The 24,738-nt window shown below is 45.2% G+C and overlaps 2 protein-coding genes across 2 annotated transcripts; both read left to right on the top strand.

Moving 5' to 3' along the window:
- Positions 1-467: 467 nt before the first annotated feature.
- On the top strand, positions 468-2,699 carry LOC148398740 (group XIIB secretory phospholipase A2-like protein). Its single transcript, XM_088374479.1, has 4 exons — positions 468-792; positions 1,197-1,285; positions 1,404-1,569; positions 1,997-2,699. The coding sequence occupies exons 1-4, from the start codon at positions 531-533 to the stop codon at positions 2,113-2,115; spliced, it is 636 nt and encodes a 211-aa protein (XP_088230605.1). The 5' UTR covers positions 468-530; the 3' UTR covers positions 2,116-2,699.
- A 3,825-nt stretch (positions 2,700-6,524) lies between these two features.
- On the top strand, positions 6,525-24,377 carry LOC148398739 (macrophage mannose receptor 1-like). The gene is made up of 50 exons (XM_088373799.1): positions 6,525-6,778; positions 9,346-9,554; positions 9,624-9,733; positions 9,853-9,974; positions 10,040-10,096; positions 10,176-10,331; positions 10,422-10,504; positions 10,820-10,937; positions 11,004-11,054; positions 11,125-11,292; positions 11,392-11,499; positions 11,574-11,690; positions 12,414-12,628; positions 12,698-12,807; positions 12,953-13,068; positions 13,137-13,193; positions 13,265-13,420; positions 13,496-13,584; positions 14,000-14,123; positions 14,202-14,252; positions 14,328-14,495; positions 14,627-14,743; positions 14,818-14,937; positions 15,201-15,409; positions 15,479-15,588; positions 15,757-15,878; positions 15,971-16,027; positions 16,107-16,262; positions 16,353-16,444; positions 16,850-16,970; positions 17,051-17,092; positions 17,172-17,342; positions 18,341-18,460; positions 18,545-18,667; positions 18,727-18,756; positions 18,836-18,979; positions 19,069-19,218; positions 19,467-19,586; positions 19,656-19,816; positions 19,894-20,017; positions 20,091-20,145; positions 20,221-20,287; positions 20,492-20,625; positions 20,696-20,739; positions 20,812-20,985; positions 21,062-21,207; positions 21,279-21,437; positions 21,608-21,696; positions 21,777-21,948; positions 22,513-24,377. Exons 1-50 carry the CDS (start codon positions 6,712-6,714, stop codon positions 22,666-22,668), a joined length of 5,937 nt encoding a protein of 1,978 aa, XP_088229925.1. The 5' UTR covers positions 6,525-6,711; the 3' UTR covers positions 22,669-24,377.
- Positions 24,378-24,738: the final 361 nt, after the last annotated feature.

Here is a 24,738-nt window from a genome sequence, read left to right as displayed (position 1 = left end):
ATACTGGTACGCTTGAACGTTGGCGGGTTAACTTGATTGATCCTGGACAAGATCTGCTTCTTTTAAAATCGTTTTGTCAAATTAAGACCATTATAAGTATAAAAAAACACACATAAGATACAAAGACTAATGCAACGCTCTTAGTGTTCCATTTAACTAAAAAATGAATTGCAACCATTTCTTTGGCATTTGGCTTACTGTATTCCCCGTTTCCATGGTACATACTATTGTTATTTTGGCGATACCTCACTAGACCAGAAGCACACCTCTGACCAACTGAGAAAACTTCCCCGAACCTAACAAGAGTTGTGAGTTTGTTTTAAATAAGTGAGACTACAGTAAATCTAATGAAATCAGACTGAACAGTGCACTGTATGAATGCGTTCCATTAATCACAGAGTGATTACAAGTTCTGCAAGACAAAACCTGGACTTTGTTCCTCCACATGTGAGGTTGTCCTGACGTCTGCATGCTCAAAGTTCAGGTTGTGCGGTTTCACTACTCAGCTTTTAGTTTGCGCGCTGAACTGTATGAGGTGCAGGATGACCCGTTTGGCCCTCATTTCTACCCTCCTGCTCCTGTTGCTGAGCATTGCAGTCACTCAAGAAACCGAGGAAACTGTCGCAGCAGCATCACCTCCAACTCCGGCATCCAATGGCAAGGAGGAAGATGACACAGACTGGGGCCTGAACTCCCTGAGAGGTGGCTTTGAGGCTGCTACCGGTTACTTTGACTCAATTCTGGAGTTCATGGGTGGACGGGATGGACTCTGCCAGTACCGCTGCCGATATGGTGAAGTAGATTTGCTGCACAAAGTAACATAGAATGTGGGTCAGTTGATCCAGCGTTGTCAGAGCTTTGCTGTCTTGAAATGATAAACAATTAACATTGGCATTGTTTTATCAGTGTTAGCGTTCAGAAATTAATTTGGTCATGCTGATCAGATGAAGACAATGATACATATATACATACACCACAGTGACAACGTATAATTTTTCTCAGGTTAAAATATACACCCTTTTACAGGGCGCCTGATATTATCAATGTTGTTATCATCTGGGAGGGTCAGAAAACGGACTGTGACCTCAGCTGATAGCAAAATGATTTCATGCTGTTATCTGATTTTTCAAAACGTGTTTGACCCCATGAAATATTTATACACGTTCATGTGATGTTGGATTTTTCACCTTTCCCAGGTAATCCTCCAATTCCACGTCCTGGGTATCAGATGCCTGAGCCTGATGGGTGCAGCTCATATTTCTTTGGTCTCCCTGTTCCAGAGGGGGTATGCATTTGTTGACCTAAAAATGTCATCAAAACCAGTTTTCAAATGACCTGATTCAAAACTTAATCTTACAGTCATTCATGGTGTATGATTACGGCAACCTTTTGTTGTGCCCTAGATGGATATGGGAATCCCCGCCATGACCAAGTGCTGCAACCAGCTGGACATGTGTTATGATACCTGTGGCTCAAACAAATACCGTTGTGACTCCAAGTTCCGCTGGTGCCTCCACAGCATCTGTACCGACCTCAAGAAGAGCCTGGGTTTCGTGTCCAAAGTTGAAGGTTGGTATCCTCTCTTCATACCACTTCCTCATACAATTCTCACCTTGGTGAATGTTTGAGGACCATTTGTTGCATTGTAAAAAAAAACACACAAAAAACTGGCTTCTCTTAAATCTAAGTTGCTGAATGTTGTCTAACATTTCTATTCCTTTGTAAGTCACCGATGGTTAAATCAGAGCAATCCAATAAATGAGTTGCTTTTGGAAAATTGAGAACCTTTGAAATGCTTTCAATAAGTTGACAAACAATTTGTGCTCATGAGTTGTTGTTTTTTTTTTAATCCATAAATGAGGGGAACGGTATTTGTTTTTTTCAGGATTAAAGGCCGAGTAATGAGTTTAAAAATCGAGTGTTTTCTGGTAGGTACTGTTGATAATGCTGCTGGAAAGACTGACTTCCACTCTTGTCCGTTACTTTCTCCCATCAGCATGTGAAACGGTAGCAGACACTTTGTTCAACACAGTATGGACTCTGGGCTGCAGACCCTACATGAACAGCCAGAGAGCATCATGCTATTGCCAAGGAGAAGAGAAAGATGAACTCTAACCTATAACATATTACTAAAAAAGAAGACAGAGGAAGTTGCAGTAGCATAGCAAAAGTACTATTAAGTATACTAGTATAAGTGGTATTGCAATGAACAGCTGCAATGGTATTTTTTGAATGGCAATATTGTTGTATTGCTCTGCTCTCTCAGCAATGCTGTTTATTTGTACTTCTAGGTGGGGATAACAATCACAACATGACATTCGTTTTGTTCCAAATATCTTTTAAAAGCGTATTGTATTGACAGTGCTGTAGATAAACCGCATAGGGTACGCTCGAAATAAACTTTGCTAACTATATTAAACTTTCGTTTGCTTTAATTTCACTTTTAGCAACGAGCTTTTTCATCCATTAATTTATTTGTTTTTGTTCAACGGATTACCTGCCATTCACTGGGAGGATGGGTCATTGGCCAGAAATTGAGGCTTGGCTGGTTAAGGAAGAGAAAAGAAGCCATGTTCTAACTTCTTTTACCACTCCCTTATTTGGGCAATAACTAAGCCACTCATAACATGCATAACATGCTCAGAAACCAGTAAGCCCTAATTTCTTCTAATAATATCATTAAAATACAGCTTTTAAGATGTTTGTCTCCTGATCTCTAGTCATTGTGTCCTTCCATTTGTCATACAAACTATTTTAAAAGCACTTTTTGCAAGGGTTGATTTGAGCAGCAAAAAGTAGCGAGGGTTGCGCTGGTCCTGAATGTTGATTTTTTGGTCGGGTTCATTCGTATTCACGAAGATGTTCACAAGACTTTTGCATTTTAATAGGCGTCAACATATTTTCTTATCGTAAGAAACTGTTTGCAGCCTTTTAGGAATCCTGACAAAATTCACAATACGCACAAACAGTGAGTTCAGCTCTGAGAGTTGCCATGGTTCCAGAACCAGATGTGGCGCTTTCATCCTTCTGTTCTTCTTCTCTTATTTTACTTCAATTTAAGTTACAGTAGTTGGTTGGTTTTCTAAATGACGTTGTAAATCTGGAGACTATGGTGCTGAACCAGTTTTAGATTTTTATTTTGGGTCATCAAAAATGTTCGTTGCAAGCGCCGACGTGTGAAACCTGACGCCAAGACTGTACAAAGTATAAATCCCCCCCCCCCAAAAAGATTTCTGAAGAATACACAATGGTAAACTATGAACTATATTAAAAACACTAGAATTTGAAATTTCTGGAAATTGCGTGTGAAAACGAAGAAGCTGAATAAAAACTTGGGGAATGCTACAGAATGATGTCAAATGTTACTGACTGTCACGTCCCCCCCCAACCACCAGAAAATTTGTGGTGATGTGTATTTTTATGAGGATTGTTTTTTGTTACATGATATATTGTAATAAATAGTTGACTAGACATATATAGTCTTGAATTAAACGTATGTAAATTCTGACCGGTTATGTTGAGCATTCCTCTATCTTCTGCTTTTCACTTGTCACCTTCTACAGACCACTTTCGCTTCTCTCTAAAGTCCATGGAGGTTTTTGTACGTCTCCGCGTCACCGTGTCGACCTGCCATAGCCGTAGTAGGCGAAACAGTAGTATTCGGCCAGGTCATCTCTCTGGACACCACTGATGGTCAGAGTGTAGTCAGAGCCGGATCGAGCGCCGCTGAATCGAGATGGCGTGTTGGAGAATTTTGATGATGTGTAGTAGATGAGCGATTTGGGAGCCATTCCAGGTTTCACTTGGTACCAACTGAGATAGCTACCAATGTTTTGACTCCCTGTGGCCCTGATGGTCACGGTTCCTCTGAGAGAGACAGACATGAGTCTGTCTGTCTGCCTCAGAAAATTCTGGGCAGAAGATCCTGAAATGAGATGAATGAAAACCCAACTGCCACCATGAAGCAACACCAAATGTCAAGTCAAACTAGTCATCCTTATGAAATATTCTGCTCTGACACCAAGTTTCAAAGAGTCTCACCAGGAATCAGCAGAGCCCAAAGGACAAGCGCAAGTGCGGAAGACCACATCCTGATTCGTAGTGCGAGTGGTGTTTGCGCAAAAGGAGTGCTGCAGACTTTTTGAAGAAGCGCAGAAGCTCACGCAATTGAGGCTGCGAACGCAGCTGGCTTTGTGGAAGCGAGATGATATCACTTCCTCCTTTTTTGGACTTTTCCACGTCTGAGTGCATCAGTAGCTGCGCTGTACTTAGCAAAAATGAATATGGCTTTGCTCACAGTCATCTTCATCGGGGTAGCGCGCAACAAACAAAACAATAGTCAATTTAGACTAAATTTTAGAGCCATGATTATCTGCTAGTGTTGGACGAGTTCCAACATTGTTACGCAGACGCCTTCTTGTGGCATGTGAGAGAATTACCGAAAGAAATACAATTAACATATCCGATGTTGGCCATTGTGGTGGTATTGGAGAGCTGATTCATCATGTTTTAGAGATGGCAGAGGCGCATGCAAATGAAGCTGTGAGCGCACCTGCCTTTGTGAAGGTGCGAGGCCGCCACTTCCTGTTCTTTGGACTTGTACTTTTCGGTATTACAGCAAATCATTGCTCATTGACAGTAGACGAGTTTTTGTCCGGACGGCTCACCGCTTTGCATCACTGTGGTGGAGTTTCGCTGAAGAAGGAACCAAACTTATCCTTGGTAAGTACTATTTACTTGATCATCTATTATTTTGCATCAAAATAATTGATAATTCTCCAGTTCCTTAGCCAGCTTTTGGAAAACGAGTAACATTATTTTTCTCAATTTTTACAAAACAAACACCCAGCCCTTTCTTGAGTAAAAGCTAAAAACCTAATTCGATATTAGCTGTTAACGGCTATTTCCTGAAGTGTAGCTATACCTACAATGCAATGATGGAATAATGTTTATTATGACATATATTAGGACCGTTTGGATGTTTGTTGCCCAGTGAGAAGGTAAGTGTTTCATAAAGTGTGTTCTTGTAAATTCACATGAGCCGAACCACGGCCTACGTGACATTGAAAGTGTGTGCAATTGGAGAAAACTGCTTGTCTCTTGTCCTGTCCCCCTGACAGCGGGTGAGGTGCATCGGCCCACCGTGACCCTCTTCCCTCCTTCCAAGAAGCAGCTGCAAACGGAACAGGCCACAGCCGTGTGCCTGGCCAAAGGGGGCCCTCAAACTTGGACCCTGGGTTGGAAGGTTGATGGCGCCCCCGCTACCTCAGGGGTGTCGCACAGCTCCCCGGAAGAGGCTAATGTAGGTGGGCTTCAGATGGACCAGCACCTTGAGCCTGTCACCGGACCAGTGGCGCACGGCCCAATCAGTGAGCTGCGAAGCCAGCCTAGCCGGGCAAAACCCCGTCACGCAAACCCTGCCGAACCCAGGACAATGCTCAGAGTAGAGCCTGAACATGTGTCTGTGTCTTTGTGACGTTGAAGCATTGTGAAATAAAAATGTATGAGTATCATCATCTGTCTCTGTAGCAGCTGCTTATCGGAAAAGGGGAGCAAACTTGGTAACAAGACAAATAAACGTCTCATCAAGGACATTTATATTGTACAGGTAGTCTTGAGAGAAATAAAATGAAATGAAATGATGAATTTATCCTGGCACATAGACAGAGTATAGTTTGCACTATAAAAAAATTAGTAACCACATATCGTTGTAATTAAAATAAAAAAATGAAAAGATTAATATTGTATTGTGTATTGCAAATCTATACATGAACACAGCCTAATTCAAAACTATGTTTTGCGCCTAAGGAATGGGGAATAATGAAAGCATTAATGTCACATATAAAAACATAATGTTGTCTTGGATGGAAAAACAATCATCACAATGACACATGAATGGGAAAAATGCAACGAAGAACCTTTTTTTCCCCCTTCACCTGTCGCAGTGAACCTTATTCCTGTCTCTGATTGGCCAGCAAGCGTCGCTCAACTCCTCCCTCTGCGCCACAAGCCTCTTGAAGTTGGAGGGCGTTGAATCGGTTAAATAATGGTATAAACAAATAATGTTATAAAATGACTAATTTGATTGAAGGTGCATGAGAATGTAAAAAGGAGCATTACAGACTTGCGACAAGGAGTTACTGCCCTTAGCTTAACTACGGATATCTGGACAAGTCGTGCTAGCCCGTTTCCAATGAGCGTCAATGCTTTTCTATTTCTGTGTGGTGATGAATTGTGCTCAAACACTACTGTAGATTGATGCTAAAAAAGAAAGTTTATTTTCGGTTTGAACGTTTTTCATTGTGCATTGATTGAGTTTTTATCCTTGGTGATCCCTGACACAGTCATTTCCAACGTGCCGATGACATATGCATTCACACAAGACATGGCCCCACTTTGGCTCTGATCCAAGCCCAACTCGGAGGTTTGTTGGAGGTCGGAAGCGAAGAAAATTTTCTCCCCACTCCTTTTTTTTTTGCAGTCTTCTATTTTGTTGCGAGTGAAAGGCGTCTAAGATGTCACGTCCACCCTCGCCAGGTCAAAGGCGTGCAAACGTGTTCGGAGCGTTTGTGACGTCACGTGTAGGTCGACGTCCGAGTGGCATCAGAACAGGCAAACTTATTGTGACTAGTATAGTCCGTCCATCATTTGCTTTGGAGTCGAATTTGTTGACTGCAAACTATTTGCGTGGAATATCCTCTCCTGTGAGCGATGGGAACGCCACTGGCCACGCGCCTTGTGCGCATTCTTGCGTTGAGCGCCGCGTGGACTTCGTCAAGTGAGTAATTTGCGATTTCGGAGTTGGATTGGTACGAAAGAGGATTACGGCCGGTGAAGAAATAAAAGGGGTGACAGGATTCTGACTTTAAAGTGAGAATTTTTTAATCAGAAAGTGGGTATTCTCACTTTAAAGTTAGAATTTTCACTGTAAAGTCACAATTTAGACTTTATCGTCAGAATTTTCACTTTAATGTCAACATTTAGACTTTAGTGAGAATTTAGACTTTCAAGTGAGAATTCAGACTTTAAAGTACAATTCAGACTTTAAAGTCACAATTTTCACTTTAAAGTGAAGTCAGAATTCTGAGAAAAAAAATCAGAATCCCGTCCCTCTTCACAGGCCCTAATCCTCTTCCGTATATTGGGACTTTGAAGCTGTTGTAAATCATCTTTTTGCCCTATGGCACTGTAATGTCCATAGATATTCTGCGCAGACATGAAAAGAAATGTGCTAAATTGAACAGGTGTATGCCTCACATCAGTCCTGAAAGATCCTTTGCATTCAGGAATGATCAATAAACTATAACAGAATAAAAATTAAGTGACCAATGATTTATTTAAGGTCTCCTGGATGATTTTGATCTTATTTCTTGTTTAACGAGCAAATGACGTACCGGCAAATCCATGATGACAAACTAAAAGTAAAAACTATGTCACCACTTGGGTTTCGACCCAACTCGCAGGCTTGCGCCCGGTTCGAAGCTCAAAAGGTGACTTGCCTGCCCCACTTTATCCTTGTGAGGTGCTTGCTTTGCGCTTCCCAAATAAAATCTCGACAAAAATGAAGGTTTTCGTTGCTCAGAGGTTGTAGTCAAACGGGCCAAATGACGTCACGTGCCCCCAGAAAGCCGGCGGCGTGCGCGCACCTGCTGTTTGTAAGCAGTGCGAGGGCAAGTGGAAGGCACCCACCCGCTCGCCACTGTCCGCGGGCTGTTTGGCCCCTCGTGGACTCCCAGACGACGAGAACGCACCCGAAAGCGCTCGTGACGCACGTTCTTTCATTTGGCGCCGCTTTTGTTGTATTTAATGCTTTATTTGTCTATTTTTATCCATTCAATGTTTGAGCAGGTAAGTCCATTGAGAACACTTTCTCGTTTTCAATGGCGACCTGGAGGCAATGTGTGTGAAGTGTCTTGCCCAAGGACACAACGACACGTGACAGAGCCAGGGTCGAACCGCCAACCAACCCTCCGGTTCCTAATGATGATGATATATCTTTATTTCGAACATATTTAAAACATAAAACGAGAAAAATAAAACAAATAACACTTTCAAGTGCCAAATTTAAATCCATAAAACAAACAAACGAATAAACCAACCAACAACAACAACAAAAACAATAACAAAGAATGCTCGAAAAAGAGGAGGAGGAAGCATAGCTCGACACGCTCGACTGCCTGAGCCACGGCCTCAATACCACAGAGTTTTGTTGTGAAGGAAAACGAGGGCTCGTCGACCCGCGGCTCCAGAGCCACATGCGGCTCTTTAGCATTCTCTAGCGGCTTGCTGGAGCTTTTGCAGAAATGCGTGAAAATGGAAAGATATGTTTTTTGGTTTTTTTTGTTGGTTACTTTAAATGGTTTTACAGCATAAGCATGACACATTTATATGCTGTAAAAATGTATGTAGTTGTAAATATATTAAAAATACCGAATTTCAGAATGGGGCCAAATCGCAAAATTGGGTCGTAGCCTGCGACATAGCACAGGCGAGTTGTAAACAAACAGATGTGTGAGTGATGGGCCGTATGTATTGACAGTCTATGTAGCCTTTAAGATTTTGCGACTCCAGATAGGTATGTTTTTTTGGGGAGGCAATATGGCTCTTTGAACATTTTGGGTTGCCGACCCCTGAGGTAAAGAAATAAAAAAGTGACTTGCAGGAAAACCAAGTTTGGTTACCCCCAACTTGACTTGACGTTCGCCAATTTCATTGCTGTGTTTTCTCCATTACGCTAACAAAGGAGCCACATCAATAATGTGGGGCTCAGGTTCTTAGAGCAAGCAGTATATAAATCATCCACACGAGAGCGTAATTGACCATGTCTTTTGTGGGCTAAGTGTACAAATTAGTGTCATTTAGTGGTGGGCTAATAGAAGGCAACAACCAAAATCGGAAAGCGCGTGCCTTTTGATTCACAGCGTCACAAGCTGCCTGCCACATTGTCGATGCAAGCAAAATGCCACCACAAACGACTTAATCTCAAGCTTGTTTTCTCTATTTTAACGTTATCCTTTTGACAGCTGATCCATTTTCATTTTCGTCCAGTAGTCACTGGCAGTGAGGTGCGTTCAGTGTGTTGTTTGCATCATTTAGGACTTTAAAAATCAGAAAAAATAACACCGGAGAATGTCACCGTCAGTGCAGATGGAGAAACATGCACTGGAATGAATGCTGGTTACGAAAATAATCTAAATTCGTTTTAAAGAAATACCGATTGGATTGACCCGCTACTTGGTTTAATTTGAACTAACTTTCTGTCTTTTGAAACAAAACTCGATACAAATGCCAAGACGCTGCTGACGTTATGCCCGTACGTCATACAAGTCTCAAATGTGTCCTCAGCTGATCCGGGCTCAGGGTGTGAGGAAGACTGGCTCCCTTTCGGCTCCAGTTGCTACAAGAAGATGGAGACCCCCAACGGTTGGCTGGGGGCTCGGCACGACTGCGTCTGGGAGGGCGGCGACCTGGTCTCCGTTGCCTCGTCGGACGAGGAAGCCTTCGTGAAGGAGAAAATGGGCGACGTCCCTTTCTGGATCGGACTCTCCAATCTGGTGAGACAGAAGCGCAAGCAGTTGATTCTCTACTGGTACGCGATTGACAAGCGGGATTGGTCTCTGCAGAATTGCGACGAGGCTTGGTGTCAGTATGACCAGGAGCAAAAGAAGCTGACTTGGTCTGATGTCCGCGTGACTGTGACCTACTCCAACTGGGCTAATGGTCTAAACGGAAAGTAAGAAGGTTACGTTTTTGCGTCCTTTCACTGTCAAAATGAAAAAAAGAGCTTTTGTCAATTTTTTACCAGAAAGTAAGAAGAAATACTGAGATGTTTTTCGCGACTTCTCCCTACAGCTCCGATGTGGAGTCCTGCGCGTACGTCAACCTTGGCGTGTACTACGACAATCAGCCAGGAAAGTGGCGACATGGCTCGTGCGGATCCTCGTTGCCATACATGTGCGAGCGCTCGCTGGACGGTAAGCCCACACGAATTATTTCATGATGTCAAAAGGAACATTTCAAACGTGTGGTCTTTTTGCAGACTGCCTGGAGGGCAGGCAGTGTTCCTTTAAAGACTTCGGTTACGATCGAGTGGAGAGTGAGTGGCTGCCACGCTTGTTTGTACTCCTGCACCGTCCCGCCGTGCTTTTCCAATCCAAGTTTGTTTGTGGCTTCAGCTTCCTCCTGCGACCCTGGCGACTTCCTGTTCGACGACTCTTGCTATCATTTTGGGCGGGAGAAGATGAATTGGCAGGCCGCTGAAGACTTCTGCAAGGGACGCAAAAGTCACCTGGCCAGCGTCCACTCACAGGACGTAGTCAATTTCTTGGGTGGTGAGCGCCAAGACAAATCGACAATTCCCCAATCATCCCGCAATGCTCACCAGCATCTTTGCAACTTGCACTTGTTCTGCTTTTCTCAAGCTCACATACTCACATACTTCTATGGTTGGGTGGGACTCGCGAGGAAGAATGGCAATTATGAGTATACTGATGGAACATCTATCGTAAGTGAAATGTTTAAGTGACTTAAAAGTTGTCATTTGTCCAGAATGATATGATATGAATGAATGAGATGTCGTACTGAAATGCAAAAGATAAAAGTGAGATACAAAGTGTCATTTAAGCAGGAAAAAGCTTTCTTGAACAAAAACAAAAAAGTCAAACTTTGACCGGGATGGCCGCAATGTTACGAGAAGAGCTACGAAGAAATGTTTTTCAGAAAATCAGCTGGAACAAGGACAAAGCTGCAGTTTGATGGCAATTGTAATTGACAAGAAACAAAAGCCATCATGCGCTCAAGTTATCTGTAATGTGTGCAGGACGACACCCCAGGATTGCACACGCTCCTCAGATTCAACTGCATAGGTGTGACCTATACTCTTTATCTTGAGGACTATGGCTGCGACAACAACAAATTTCCAGCCATCTGCAAAAAAGGTCTGAAAGTCATGACCACTCCCTTTGCTCTTCCACGCGTGCGCTCATTATTGATCCCTCTTGCAGCTAAGGTCCGAAAGGCTCTTACTGCTCATCCGTCATCAATATTCAGGCCAGGTGGGCGTCACATCCGTGGTCGCGCTCTTGTCGCCAGTTGGCCCTCAAGTCACGCGAATCTTGCTTGCAGGCTGGAGCGAAAAGTGCGGCAGGTGGATGGAGAACCCGGCCAACGACTTCTGCTACCTGATCAGCCACAACCAGGACATGACCTGGCAGGAGGCGCGAGACAAATGCGTCGACCACGGAGGCGACCTGCTCAGCCTTGCCGACGACACTGAACAGAAGTTCATACAAGGTAAAGTGCCTGAAGGACACGATGGAGGCTCGCACAGTTTATGCCGCATGCACTCCAGAAGGAACAATGCACCTCTTGATCGTTGTTTAACTTTGGAAGATCTGCGCGACATTCCGCTGACTCTATGGTTGGGCGTCAATGCCGAGATCACTGAAGGCAGCAAGTGGACTGATGGATCCCCGTTCACTTACAAAAACCTGAAAGCAGGTCGGTCTAAAACCCGGCAAATGTTTGTCGGCGACAAAACTGATGAGTGCTTAGCGTTCGTCGTCTCCTTCCAGATAACGCCAGTGACGCCACTGGCGGACGCTGCCTTTCCTTGCTCACTGCCGACGGCGACTGGAAATTTGACCAATGCCGAAAAAACAGCAGCTACATCTGCAAGAGAAGAGGAAGAGGTAACGTGACGCTTGGCCGATTCGCACTGACTTCTGAAGTCCTCTCGATGAAATATGCCTGCGTGTTGTGAGGGTGTCAATTGTCAAGTCATGGAGCTAACGCAATTGGCAAAACTGGAATTAAGACTGCAGCTGGTCTGAATTTCTTGTTTCCCACAATATTGGTGGCAAAACGTTGATAATTCTGTGATAAATTGTATTCGCTGGTCAGTTGGCAGCCTTGAGTGCCTTGAAAGGCGCCTTATAAATAAAAATGTATTCTTATTATTAGTTGTTCTTCGGGAACTCGCTGTTGAAAGTGGCTTCCTCAGGGAAGGAAAAAATATCTCAAGACAATCAGCTGATTGGAAAAAGATTTTATTCCTTCAAGATGTGGAAATGTCTCGCATCCAGAAAAGTTCCTCCCGTGATTTCCAGACTCTGTGCTATTTACATTGAGTCTCTACCCTCAGCGGTCTCAAACCAAACCACTCATTGTTAAAACTCTGATCCCAGACTGCCAGTATTATCTCGGGGGAAAGATGGTCACAAACAAGACTGCTTGATGGTTAAATTTGGATCGGAGCCAGCTGAGCCAATTCTATTCTCTGTACTCGTACGTCAGCGTTTCTTGAGGGCTAAAAGTACCCACGACCTGAGGCCCACACTCAACAGAGATGCGCTTGAATAAGTGGAATATGGGTCAAATAAGAATATTCTACAATCCCCCAAATGTTTCCTCAGTCGATCAGAAGTCATGTGATATGGTCGACGGGTGGCTCACTTTCGGGTTCAGCTGCTACAAGAAGATGGCGACCCCCAACGGTTGGCTGGGGGCTCGGCACGATTGCGTCGGGGAGGGCGGCGACCTGGTCTCGGTCGCCTCATCGGGCGAGGAAGCCTTTGTGAAGAAGCAAATGGGCAACGACGACCCCTTCTGGATCGGACTCTCCAATCTGGTGAGACGGAAGCGCAAGCAGTTAATTCTCTACCGCTACGCGATTGACAAGCGGGATTGGTCTGTGCAGAAATGCGAAGAGGCTTGGTGTCGGTATGACAAGAAGCAAAAGAAGCTGACTTGGTCCGATGTCCGCGTGACGGGAAACTACTCCAACTGGGACTCCCGTCAGGTTGGAAGGTAAAAAAGTCACGTCTTGATGTCCTTTCACTGTCAGGCAAGGTTTTGGGGCCCCTTTCCAAAATGGAAAAGAGACCTTTTGTCAAGTTTTCACCAGAAAGCAAGAAAAAAATACTGAAATGCTTATCACGACTTCTCCCGACAGCTCCGACGTGGATTCCTGCGCGTACGTCAACCAAGGCGTGTGGACTCAGCCAGGAAAGTGGCGGCACGGCTCGTGCAGATCCTCGTTGCCGTTCATGTGCGAGCGCCCGCTGGACGGTAAGCCTGCTCAGGAGTTGTCATGTTGATGTCGAAAGGGACATTTCACTTGTGTGGTCTTTTTGCAGACTGCCCGGAGGGCCGGCCGTGTTCCTTGAAAGACTTTGGTTACCTTCGAGTGGAGAGTGAGTGGCTGCCACGCTTGTTTTTACTCTTGCACCGTGCTTCTCTAATCCAAGTTTGTTTGTGGCTTCAGCTTCCTCCTGCGACCCTGGCGAATTCCTGTTTGACGAGTCTTGCTATCGTTTCGAGGGGGTGAAGAAGGTGCAGTGGGCCGCTGAGAGGGTTTGCAAAAGAAACAAAGGTCATCTGGCCAGCGTCCTCTCAGCGGATGAAGGCAATTTCTTGGCAGGTCAGCAAGTGCCAAGAAACATCCGACAAGTGGATGCTCTTTTTGTGCTGAAGCGCTATTTCTGCTTTCCTCAAGCTCACATGCGAGACGCAGGAAGATCTCAGCCTTTTGTGGGACTGAAGAAGAAGAAAAACATTTTCGAGTGGATTGACGGAAAATCTACAGTAAGTAAAAAATTTACTGCAGTCTAAAGAAGTTGGCATTTGCCTCTGCCCAAAGGCAAAAGATTGGAATTGAATAGAAAAATGCTTTTGAAGTAAATAAGCTGGAACATTTGGGGAACAAACTTGCCATTTCTCCTTTAGAATGATATTAAAATGAACAAGAAAACTTGAATGACGTTTAAAAAAAAAAAAAAAAATCAGTCTTGTAGGATAAAGTGCAGAATTTGACGGAATTCCGGAGAATAAAACAGGATGACATGATGAAACTGGTCCCAGTATGCAGTTTTCACCGAAACGCTCAAAGCTGTGATTTCACCAAAAGAACGTTGAAATGCTCCAGCACGGAATGGAAAAACTCATTCAACCAAGCGTAACACAAAACAGGCTCAAGTGGCGTCCGACGTGTCGTCCGCAGGACTATGTCACGCAGTTGGTGGGAAAAAAGTCTACAGGACTCGAAGAGTGCTTTGCTCTGTCAGCTTCTGGACAATTTGATGAGTGGTCATGCGCTAAAGAGCAGCCATCGATCTGCAAAAAAGGTCCGCAAGTCACCGCAGCTCACTTTGCCCTTGAACCTGGCATTGCTCTCTTTTTTGATCCCCCTTGCGTTCTTGCAGCCAAGGTACAAGGGGCTCTCCCTGTTCTGCCGTCATCAACATGGGGACCAGGTAAGCATCCCACCCTGCAGCCGACATTCGGTCAGTCGTCGCTTTGCCCTCAAGTGACACGGGTCTCGCTTGCAGGCTGGAGCAAAAAGTGCGGCTGGTGGATGGACAACCCGTCCAACGACTTCTGCTACCTGATCAACCACAACCGTGCCAAGACCTGGCAGGAGGCGCGAGACAACTGCGTCGGCCTCGGAGGCGACCTGCTCAGCATCACCCACTTTGATGAACAGAACTTCATACAAGGTAAACCTCCCAGAGGACTCGATAGAGGCTCGCACAGTTTATGCCCCGTGGACTCCAGAAGGAACAATGCTCTTAGACACACACCTGTACGATCTTCAAACTCTTGGTCGTTGTTTAACTTTGATCCAAAGGTCTGTACGCTCGTCCCCTGAGCAGTCCCACTTTGTGGTTGGGCGCCAATGCCAATATCACTAACGGCATCGAGTGGATTGACGGATCGACGTCCACTTACAAAAACCTGAAAAGAGGTCGGCCTCCAACCCGGGGAATGTTTGTCGGCGACAAAACGGATGAGTGCTTAGCATTTGTCGTCTCTTTCCAGGCATCGCCGGAGAAGGCCCCAGTGGAAGCTGCCTTTCCTTGCTCACTGCCGACGGCCGCTGGGCACAAGCCGATTGTGAGGAGAAGCGCAGCAGCTACATCTGCAAGAGAAGAGGAAGAGGCATGGTTTGACATTGGTCTTATTCTTAGAATGAGTTGTGTCATCAGACATGAACTTAGAATGAGTTGTGTCATCAGATATGAAGTATTTAGGAAGGCCTTTTCTAAAGTCCTTTGATTCTCGGTGCCGCAGTTGACACGATTGGTAAAAAACTCACTGGAGTTTAATTTCCACAAAATGCTGACAAGACAGTCATGCCATTACGTGCAGATAATTCTATATTTCTGCCATTCTAAATAACGGCATAATAATGGTGTCCTCAGCCATTCCTAAATCAGCATGTGAGAAGGGGTGGAGTCTTCACCAGTCCAGTTGCTACAAGAAGATGGAGACCCCCAACGGTTGGCTGGGGGCTCGGTACAACTGCTTCTGGGAGGGCGGCGACTTGGTCTCCATCGCCTCATCGGACGAGGAAGCCTTTGTGAAGAAGGAAATGGGCAAGAACCCCTTCTGGATCGGACTCTCCAATCTGGTGAGACGAAAGCGCAAGCAGTTGATTCTCTACTGGTACACGATTGACAACCAGGATTGGTCTCTGCAGAGATGCGACGAGGCTTGGTGTCGGTATGACAAGGAGCAAAAGAAGCTGACTTGGTCAGATGCTCGTGAGACGATGACCTACTCCAACTGGGCTCCAGGTCAAGTTGGAAGGTAAGAAGGTCATGTCTTGAATGTTAGGCAATCTTTGGGGCCCCTTTCCAAAATGGGAATGAGCACATGTGACGAGGTGGGGGGGGAAGTCTTTTGTTAAAGGAGAGCAAGAAAAGAACCTCCAATTCATCCTGTTTGTAAGATGCTTTTCACGACTTCTCCCGAAAGCTCCGACGTAGAGTCCTGCTCGTACGTCAACCAAGGCTCGTGGACTGAGAGTCAGCCAGGAAAGTGGCGACAAGCCTCGTGCGGATCCTCGTTGGCGTTCATGTGCGAGCGCTCGCTGGACGGTAAGCCTGCTCAGGAGTTGTCATGTTGATGCCGAAAGGGGCATTTTAATTGTGTGGTCTTTCTGCATTTTAATTGTGTGGTCTTTCTGCAGACTGCCCAGAAGGCCGGGAGTGTTCCTTGAAAGACTTTGGTTACGATAGAGTGGAGAGTGAGTGGCTGTCACTCTGGTTTTTACTCCTGCATCGTCCCGCCGTGCTTTTCCAATCCAAGTTTGTTTGTGGCTGCAGCTTCCTCCTGCGACCCCGGCGACTTCCTGTTCGACGATTCTTGCTATCATTTTGAGTGGAAACGTAAGAATTGGCAGGCCGCCGAGAACTTCTGCAAGGGACGGGATGGTTACTTGGCCAGCGTCCACTCAGAGGACGAAAACAAGTTCTTGGCTGGTGAGCACCAAGACAAACCGACAATTCTGTGATCATCCCGCAAATATCACCGGCATCTTTGCAACTAGCGCTTGTTCTGCTTTCCTCAAGCTCACGTGCGAGATGTTAAAGGATATTGGCCTTTCATGGGACTCAAGAAGAACAAAGACAACAAATTTTACTGGAGCGACGCAACTTCTGCAGTAAGCAAAACTTCTACAGCAGTCTAAAATGTTGCCATTTGTCCAGAATGACATATGACAAAGCCAAAGTTGGGTTGGTCACAATGTTGCAAGTGCAAATAATATATTTTCAAAGGGGCTGGGCCACGAACACAAATTAACTTGCAGTTATTTGAAGACAAATAAAATTGACAAGCTTGAATAAAATAGTTATAACAAGTTTCTCTGGTCATATGAAAGCGCAGAATTTTACAGATGGACAGTCTGAGAATAAAATAGGAACACTGTGAGTTCACTGGAAGAGTAGTAGTTGTTGATGTTTAAAATGGAGTAGAGTAATGGGAAAAGAAGAAAAACCTGAAAGTTTGAAGAAAATAAGTTGCAACGCCAAACGCACTCGAGTGGTTTCCGCCCTGTCGTCCGCAGAACTACATCACGGTGAAGGGAGAACAGTCTACAGGACGCGGTGACTGCTTTGCTCTGTCAGCTTCTGGACAATTTTATCAGTGGCCCTGCACTGAAGAGCAGCCATCTGTCTGCAAAAAAGGTCCAAAAGTCACCACAGCTCATTTTGCCCTTTGACCTCTCACTGCTCTCTCATGTTTGATCCCCCTTGCGTTCTTGCAGCCAAAATCCGAGAGGCTCGCCATGATCCGCCGAGATTAAAAGGTGGGCGTCCCAGCCTGTGGCTGACACGTGATTGGTCGTTGGCTAGTTGGCCATCAAGTGACAGGAGTCTTGCTTGCAGGCCGGAGTGAAAAATGCGGCTCGTGGGTGAAGAACCCCTTTAAGGACATCTGCTACCTGGTCAACCGCAACCATGCCAAGACCTGGCAGGAGGCGCGAGACGACTGTGTCCGCCTCGGAGGCGACCTGCTCAGCATCACTGACAACACGGAGCAGCAGACCATTATACAAGGTAGGCTTATGGGCTTGATCGGGACTGTTGGTTGAGAATCTTGTTATATTTGTAGACGCTGGCGTATATGCCAAAGAAAGTGACATTTTGAAAGAACCTTTTCTCCAGTTGTCGTTCATTGCTCAAGACAAAGAAAACGTTTGTGACGTTACTTGCAGTTGGTTACCAGGCTGCAAGTGGTTGTCTGTCTTGACATTTTTTCCATCCGACCGGAAAAAGACAGCTATAGGGATTGACTGATCCATACAAAAGACAGTATCCAAAAGAAACTAGTCATTATAGAAAAGGATTCGCTGAAAAACTTTGTTTCATTGAAGATCTTGTTCCTTCAATCTATGGAAACGATGTAAACACAGTAAAGCGTGAAACTTGAGATGACACAAAAATAGTCTTTCTGCTAATTTTAAACTGTGCCCTCTGTTGTCACTTCTTGTGGATGTATTTTGAGTAGTCGTATTAGCTAGTTGCATGTTTTATTCTTGGGGAACGCAAGAATGTGTTAAAGATAGTATTAGCTTACTGCTTATCTTAACCGCGTTCATAAATATCGGGAGGGGATTTGTTCTGTTACGTGTTATGTATGGTTGGAAGGACAAGTCTTCTGCTGTTGACATCTTTTATTCGAGCTAAAGGTTTGCGGCGCCAGGAAATGCTACCTCCACTAAAAACTATAAATACGTCCGGCCTGGAGGGGAGTATCTTGAAGTATCTTGTTTGCATTTAAAGAGACCGCACCAAAACTACTCAGAACACGGGTAAAAGTCAAAGTCTGCTTTATTGTCAATTTCTTAACATGTCAAGACACACAGAGATCTAAATTACATTCCCACTATAGATGAGCTTGTGACACTATGACGAGGAATTCAGACAAAAGATATGCTGTTCCACTTTATATTGACAACAACGGAATGAATAAAATATCAAATGAATTTATAACCATGATACGTATAAGCTTAAAGACATTCACTGGTTTCATCTTATTCATGTTTGATCCAAAGGTCTGGCCTTCGGTTTTGAAAACATTTCTTCTCTGTGGTTGGCCACCAACACCACGATCACGCAAGAGGGCTGCAAGTGGACTGACGGGTCTCCCTTTCGTTACACCCACTGGACCACAGGTGGGTCCAAACGCCATCCAATATTTGTTGCCGACTGTCTGGAGCAATGGAGAGGAGCGCTTAGCATCTGCTGTCTCCTTACAGATAGCCCTAGTAAATCCTCTGGTGAAAACTGCCTTTTCTATAACGTTGAAAGTGAACTGGGAAATTGGAAATTTGACAACTGCCAAAAGAAGAGAAACTACATGTGCAAGAAAAGAGCCAAAGGTAAGATGTGACTCATGGCCAATTCAGGTTGATGCCCATCTTTGGCTTTTGCCTCGCAGGACATAGACTGGAACCTCCACGCCATGACGGTAAGTCAGTCTCCCCGAATCCTGAATGTTGACGTCAAAAGATGCGAGACGGAAAAAAGACACCACAGTGCGCTCGCAGGTTTTCGGGAGATCCTTGTGTGCAACCAGCAGAAGCACGTCGACCTCTTTTGTCAGAGTGAGGGTCAAAACGTCATCCGCATCCAGTCGGCTTTCTACGGACGGAGGAGCGGCAGCCTATGTCCAACTCAGAACGCAACCAAGGGTGAGACAGGACATAAGCGACGTCGTCCATGGTCCGACGATACGACCGTTGCAGCCAAATAAGCTTCCACTCGACCTTGTGACTTGCAGAGACTTGCGTAGTGCGAGGAGCCCTCCCTCACTACAGGCAGAAATGTGACAACCGTCAATATTGTCTTGCTGACCCTTTTGAGGGCGTCCGGGAGACCTGCCCTGCAGTCTCTAAGTACCTGCACTTGGTCTACAGCTGCGAGCGGAAAGGTGGGCTTCACGTCTCTGTTGTCTAATGCGGTATCTCCCGACCAGAGTTGGGGTATGATGGCATATTGAATGGTCTCTCTGCTACGGACGTTGATGCGATGACTAAAAGGTTCGGGGGACCACTCGCCTTGCAAGCTTGGCGACCATTGGCCTAGTGAATCGACGGCGCCTAACAATGCCCATAACAATACAATACAAGGATTCCGTTATCAGAGATCGGTTGCAACATGATTCTGGGTTGTCCTCAGTGTGTCTTGACAATTTGGTCGAGGCGGACTCAGCGTTTGAAGCCTCCTCCTCGATGAGCGACGCCAGCCCAGAGAAAGCTCAATTGAGCAAGAATTCCTGCTGGAGACCGTCACAAGATCGTACGTAGACAATCGAAAGTTACTTTGGCGCTGGCAGTTTGGTGTCCTAAGCGAACTTGTGTCCTGCAGCCTCCACCAGCTGGATCCAGGTGAACCTCGGTCACGTGAGAAAGGTGACCGGGATCGTCACCCAGGGCTGTCCTCATACTGACCAAAGGTCCTGGGTCATCGACTTTGAGATGAAGATGAGTTTTGATGGCAAAAGCTGGACTGAACACCCGGACGAAAAGGTGAGCGGCCAGCCAGTCGACCTGACGCCGACCGGGCTGCCCAAACTTGCCATTACAAATGAGAGTGCTATTTCTAGTTTACCGGAGGGGGGGAGCACCGGTTTGGCTCTGCGTTTTCCGCTCAGTACGTCCGCATCCTGCCGCTGGAGGACAGTGTTGACTTTGGCCTCAGCTTTGACCTCTTGGGATGCGCACGTGACGGTAAGAGAGTCTCTTCCTCCGCTGCAGGGAAAAACATATAACCCATCTTTTGATATCACCTTTTGTCTGACAGATGCGATGACCTGTGACAGCACGTTCAACAGCCTCCACTTGACCAAGGCAATGACGTGAGTCGCACTTGCCCCGGTGTTTCCACGACGGTGGGCGCCTGTCGTCAATTTGCTTGTCCTTGCCTTCTGCAGCTTCCACTGCCCGCCCAAGTGCGCCAACTCCAAACACAATGTCACCGGAACCTTGGTCTACAATAAGGTACGTACGTGATTGCTGACCCTTGGACTGGAGAGGTACTGGCTCTTGGCAGAAATAAACATTTCAAAGATGAACCTACATTTAAATTGGGATTTTGACATTAGTTCCATTTAAAAGATGATTTCATTTCCACACACCAATCAGAAAGTCAAATCCTCCCTATCGTGACCCGCCAGTTGAGTTCTTGACTTGATGTGAGTGCAGGACTCAAGCGTCTGCAAGGCCGCTATTCACGCCGGCGTCATTCGTAACGACATCGGAGGAGACTGTATTGTGATGAAAGCCGTGGCAAAGAAGGGCTTTGCTGGCTCCGGTCAGAACGGGATCACTTCCCTCAAGTGAGTGGCCAACGCTTATGGCAAAGCACCAATACGAGGCCTAGCTCATTGTCACATGTACGACCTGCAGGAATGCCGACTCGACGGATCACGCCTTCACATTTGCAGACGGAGGTGAGTTCACGGAGCATTTTTTCATGTCAAGTGCTCAACTACAGCTAACCTCGCACGGTATCTCACCTGCAGAGCCGAGATGCTTGGGAGAGTCCTGGGAGGAGTTTGCGGACTTCTGTTACAAAGCTTTTGAGGACAAGAAGGAGTGGGCTGCTGCTCAAGCTGACTGTAAGAAATTGGGTGCCAATCTGGTGTCCATCCTTTCGGAGGTGGAGCAGACCTGGGTGAAAAATGCTTCCGCCCTCGGTGCGTACAGCGTCTTCGTAGAACGGCTATCCCCAGAACGCTGGGTGAGAGATCTTCTCGCCTTTGTCCTCTGCAGACACCAGCGACATGTGGACCGGACTGACTGACCAGAGTGTCCTCGGCATGTTTGAGTGGTCGGACCGCCACGAGGTGACCTTCACCGACTGGGCCCCAGAAGAGCCCAAACACCTGAAAAAGGACTGTGTGGCGATGTCGCAAAAGGTGCGTGGCCAATTGACCGTTGGCGAGAGCATCTGCACTATCCACTGAAATCCATCATGCTCATCCTTAAGGCTGGAAAATGGAAGCAGATGAGCTGCAAGATACCCAACAGCTTCATGTGCAAGATGCCCAAAGCGCATTATGCAATCACCTCAGAGAAGGCGGAGGAGAGCCATTCTGGTGACAGCGTACTCTTGCACAGAAGCAAGCTCGCCAAGTCAGCGAATGTAGTGAGTTGATTTTTTTCTCTCTCTCTGCATCCCACGTTTCTGGACAGGTTCAAAAGACAGTTGTAATGATTTCCACACAATCTCATTTCAGTGTCAGATCTAGGCATTCGCATGCAATTTCTATTCAAGATGTTTTGATGACCAGTTATGTTTTGATTACATGTTTTCAGGTTGCTGGATCAGCGGTCGAGCTGAAGGGAGGTCTCCGTGTGAACAACGTCATCACCATCACAGGGCGAGCAAATAAACTGGCAGATTGGTACGAGGACCCCCACCCACTCCCACACGGGCACAAGAATGCTAATACCACAAACACACTGTTGTACATCTGTGTTGCAGGTTTAAAATCAACCTGTTTGTGCCTGACGACGAAACCGACAACGTGGTCGCGCTGCTCCTCAAGTTGAACTTTGTAACCAAGAAGATTTGGTTGTACTCCAGAGTGAACACAACTTGGAACGAAAGAGAGGAGCATCCCACGCAAGGCTCTGGACGCGGACAAGAAGTCAAGGTGACGTAAATCACACCATTTCTGCACACACTCTCACTTACAGTTTTGGGGTTTCCAAACTTTGGTGTGGAATGTTCCTTACCTTTGATTGGTGCCGGTTGGTTAATTCTTTCTAATTGTCGCTTTGTTGTTTGTTCATATGCGCAAGGCGTATCCATACAACTGTCTGTCAAAATCCACTCCATCTTGTAGAACCTCCCTAAACATGCGTCAATCTTAAAAAATAATTGAGTGTTTCCAATGGGAAGCGGACATTTACTGGTTGAAGAGCACCTAGCCGCTAATAATTGGAGTGATTTTCTTTTCCAAACTACAAAAAGTGTGAAATGGAAATGTTACAGTCAAAAGGAAGTGCTCAAACCATCCCACCCTTCGTGATGCTACTCAGAAATGTCCACAATAAGATGAATTTTCTTCCAATCGCTAGCAAAACTGTAAGGCTTGCTCGCCAAAAAAAGTCAAAAAAGTCCCAAAAATGTCAACGTGAACGTCACATCTCCCGCCTTTACTCGCTGCCATGCCGTTCACACTCATTACGTGCATGGTGTCCTTGTTGTTGCTCAGGTTGTCATCAAGTGCGCCGACGATCATTTCCAGATCACAATCAATGGCCTCGACGAGGTGACTTACAAATACAGAGAGGCCAATCTACAAAACATCACGCAGCTGATCGTGTGGGGTCACGTGTCCATCAAGGACATCAAGAAAAGCTCCGCTTAGACCAGTCTGCGCCAAAATGTGAGGACAGACGTCGTCAAAGTGTTCAAATTGTTTTTGGCACAGCCTTTTCCACCAGCCACAGATGGTTTGTGGGATAATTGTACAAAAGTAACCACTTAATAGTTTGATCTAATACTTAATCTTTGTCTAATGGGCTATTAGAAAAAGCCAGACTTGCATGCATTTTTTTTCTTTTTGATTGCCTTTGTACCTTTGTGTTCATTGCATTGAACTGCGCAGTATTTGTAGCTAAGAGATTTTCCTGGCCCGATCAAGAGACCCTTTTGATTGATTGGATGATGAGTAATGAGAAGAGAATGCAGAAGCTGGATGAAAACTTGGGATTGGGGAATGCTAGCAAATGATGTGAAAAGGCGAGAAATAACGACAAGGGAGAAAAATGGTAAGCGAGAAAAAAATGGTAACGCAAGATCCGTCAACGAGAAAAACATACGATAAGCGAGAAAAAAAAACGCGAGACAGCGGTAAAAACATGAGCGAGCAGTAAGCGAGAAAAACAGGAAGCGAGAACAACTAAGCAGAGTTAAGTGGGAATAATGGTAAGCGAGAAAAACAATAGGCAAGTAAAATGGTATGTGATAAAAGCGGTACATGAGAAAAAAAAGTGAGGAAAAGCGGTAGGCGAGAGAAAAAAACTGAGAAAAAAATGAAGTGAGAAAAAGGTATGAAGGTGAAACTACGCGAGAAAAAAACGGTAAGCGAGAAAAAACAATAGGCAAGAAAAACAGTAAGTGAGAAAAATCGTAAGAGAAAAAACTAAGCGGGAAAAAAAGTTAGACGAGAAAAAACACTGAGAAACGGTAAGCAAGCGGTAAGCAAGAAAAAACGGTAAGTGTAAAAACGAAGCAAAAAAGATGTAGGTAAGAAAAACAATAAGCACGCACTAAGCGACAAAAACACAGGAAGCAGGAAAATACTAAGCAAAAACGTAAGTGAGAAAAACGGTAAGCGAGGAAAGAACAATTTTTCTCAATGGATCTACACGATTCACAAAAATGATACTTCCTACGGACAAAAACCGATTAATTGGGAGCGAATCGACAATTTTTTAAATATTTTTTTGCTAGCTTTGCTGGCTCTACTGGGGAAACATGTCACGTGACGGAGACGAGCGTCTTGACCTGAATTAATTGATCGAAAGTTTTTTTTTTTTTCCTGTGCGGCTTGGCGGCCCTGTACCAAGTGACCCATGGACCGGTACCGGTCTGGGGCCCGGTGGTTGGGGGCCCCTGATCTATAGCATAGACGTCTATGGGATAGACGTCTAAAAAACGTTCACTTTTAGACCTTTTTAGCCGAGTTTTAGCCTAGACTTCGAGGTAGACGAAAAAATGCTCGCAGGGCAGCGTCTCTGATTACTTTGACAGCACAGTGAATTGACGATAATTTTACCCCACAAAGAGTCGTTTTACATGCAAGAAATGAACCTTCCACTTATATTTTCCTAGTAGGCATTGGTGTTGCTAACAGAAAATTTTGAACAATGCCGTTCTCACAGTTAAGTTAGTCTTTTTTTTTCGTATTTTTTTTGCTGGTAAACTTCAAAGAATTTGTTATTTATTTAAAAGAGGTTCTTATTTTATAGTAATAGAAAAGTGAGATATTTAAAGTAGACTGTTAGTCATTCACTGTCAACTGTAACATTTGCTTGCTGTTGCATTAAAAAATAAAAATGACATTTAAGTTTGGTGGAATTATATTTTTTGTGTTTTCCGGTACTCTGTCAGCAAGTAGTGTAATCAAAGTACTTGTACTTATATTGGTTTTTAAAAAAGTGGTATCGGTGCATCCGATTTTCGTATTTCATTCCATGTATTTAAAGCGGTTTTGCGTCGTAAAGGCGTTCTAAGATTCTTAACGTTCGCGGGAACTAGTCGGCGCCCGTGGTGGAAGAATGCACAGCGAGAGAGACTGTGGACCGAGGAACGGCGTAACCGACTCACATGGTATACGACATTTTGGAATGTTGCGTTGTCTCTCTTGCAAAGCCCCTTCCAGTGTACAAGCCAACCAAAGGAGTAAAGCAAAGGAATTGTTTTCTTTTTTTTT

Source organism: Syngnathus floridae, chromosome 4, assembly GCF_059516105.1.
Source record: "Syngnathus floridae isolate MCC-2025c chromosome 4, RoL_Sflo_1.0, whole genome shotgun sequence".
NCBI classification, from domain to species: Eukaryota; Metazoa; Chordata; class Actinopteri; order Syngnathiformes; family Syngnathidae; genus Syngnathus; species Syngnathus floridae.
Note: the sequence above shows the minus strand (reverse complement) of the source record. Positions and strands in the feature narration are given on the sequence as shown.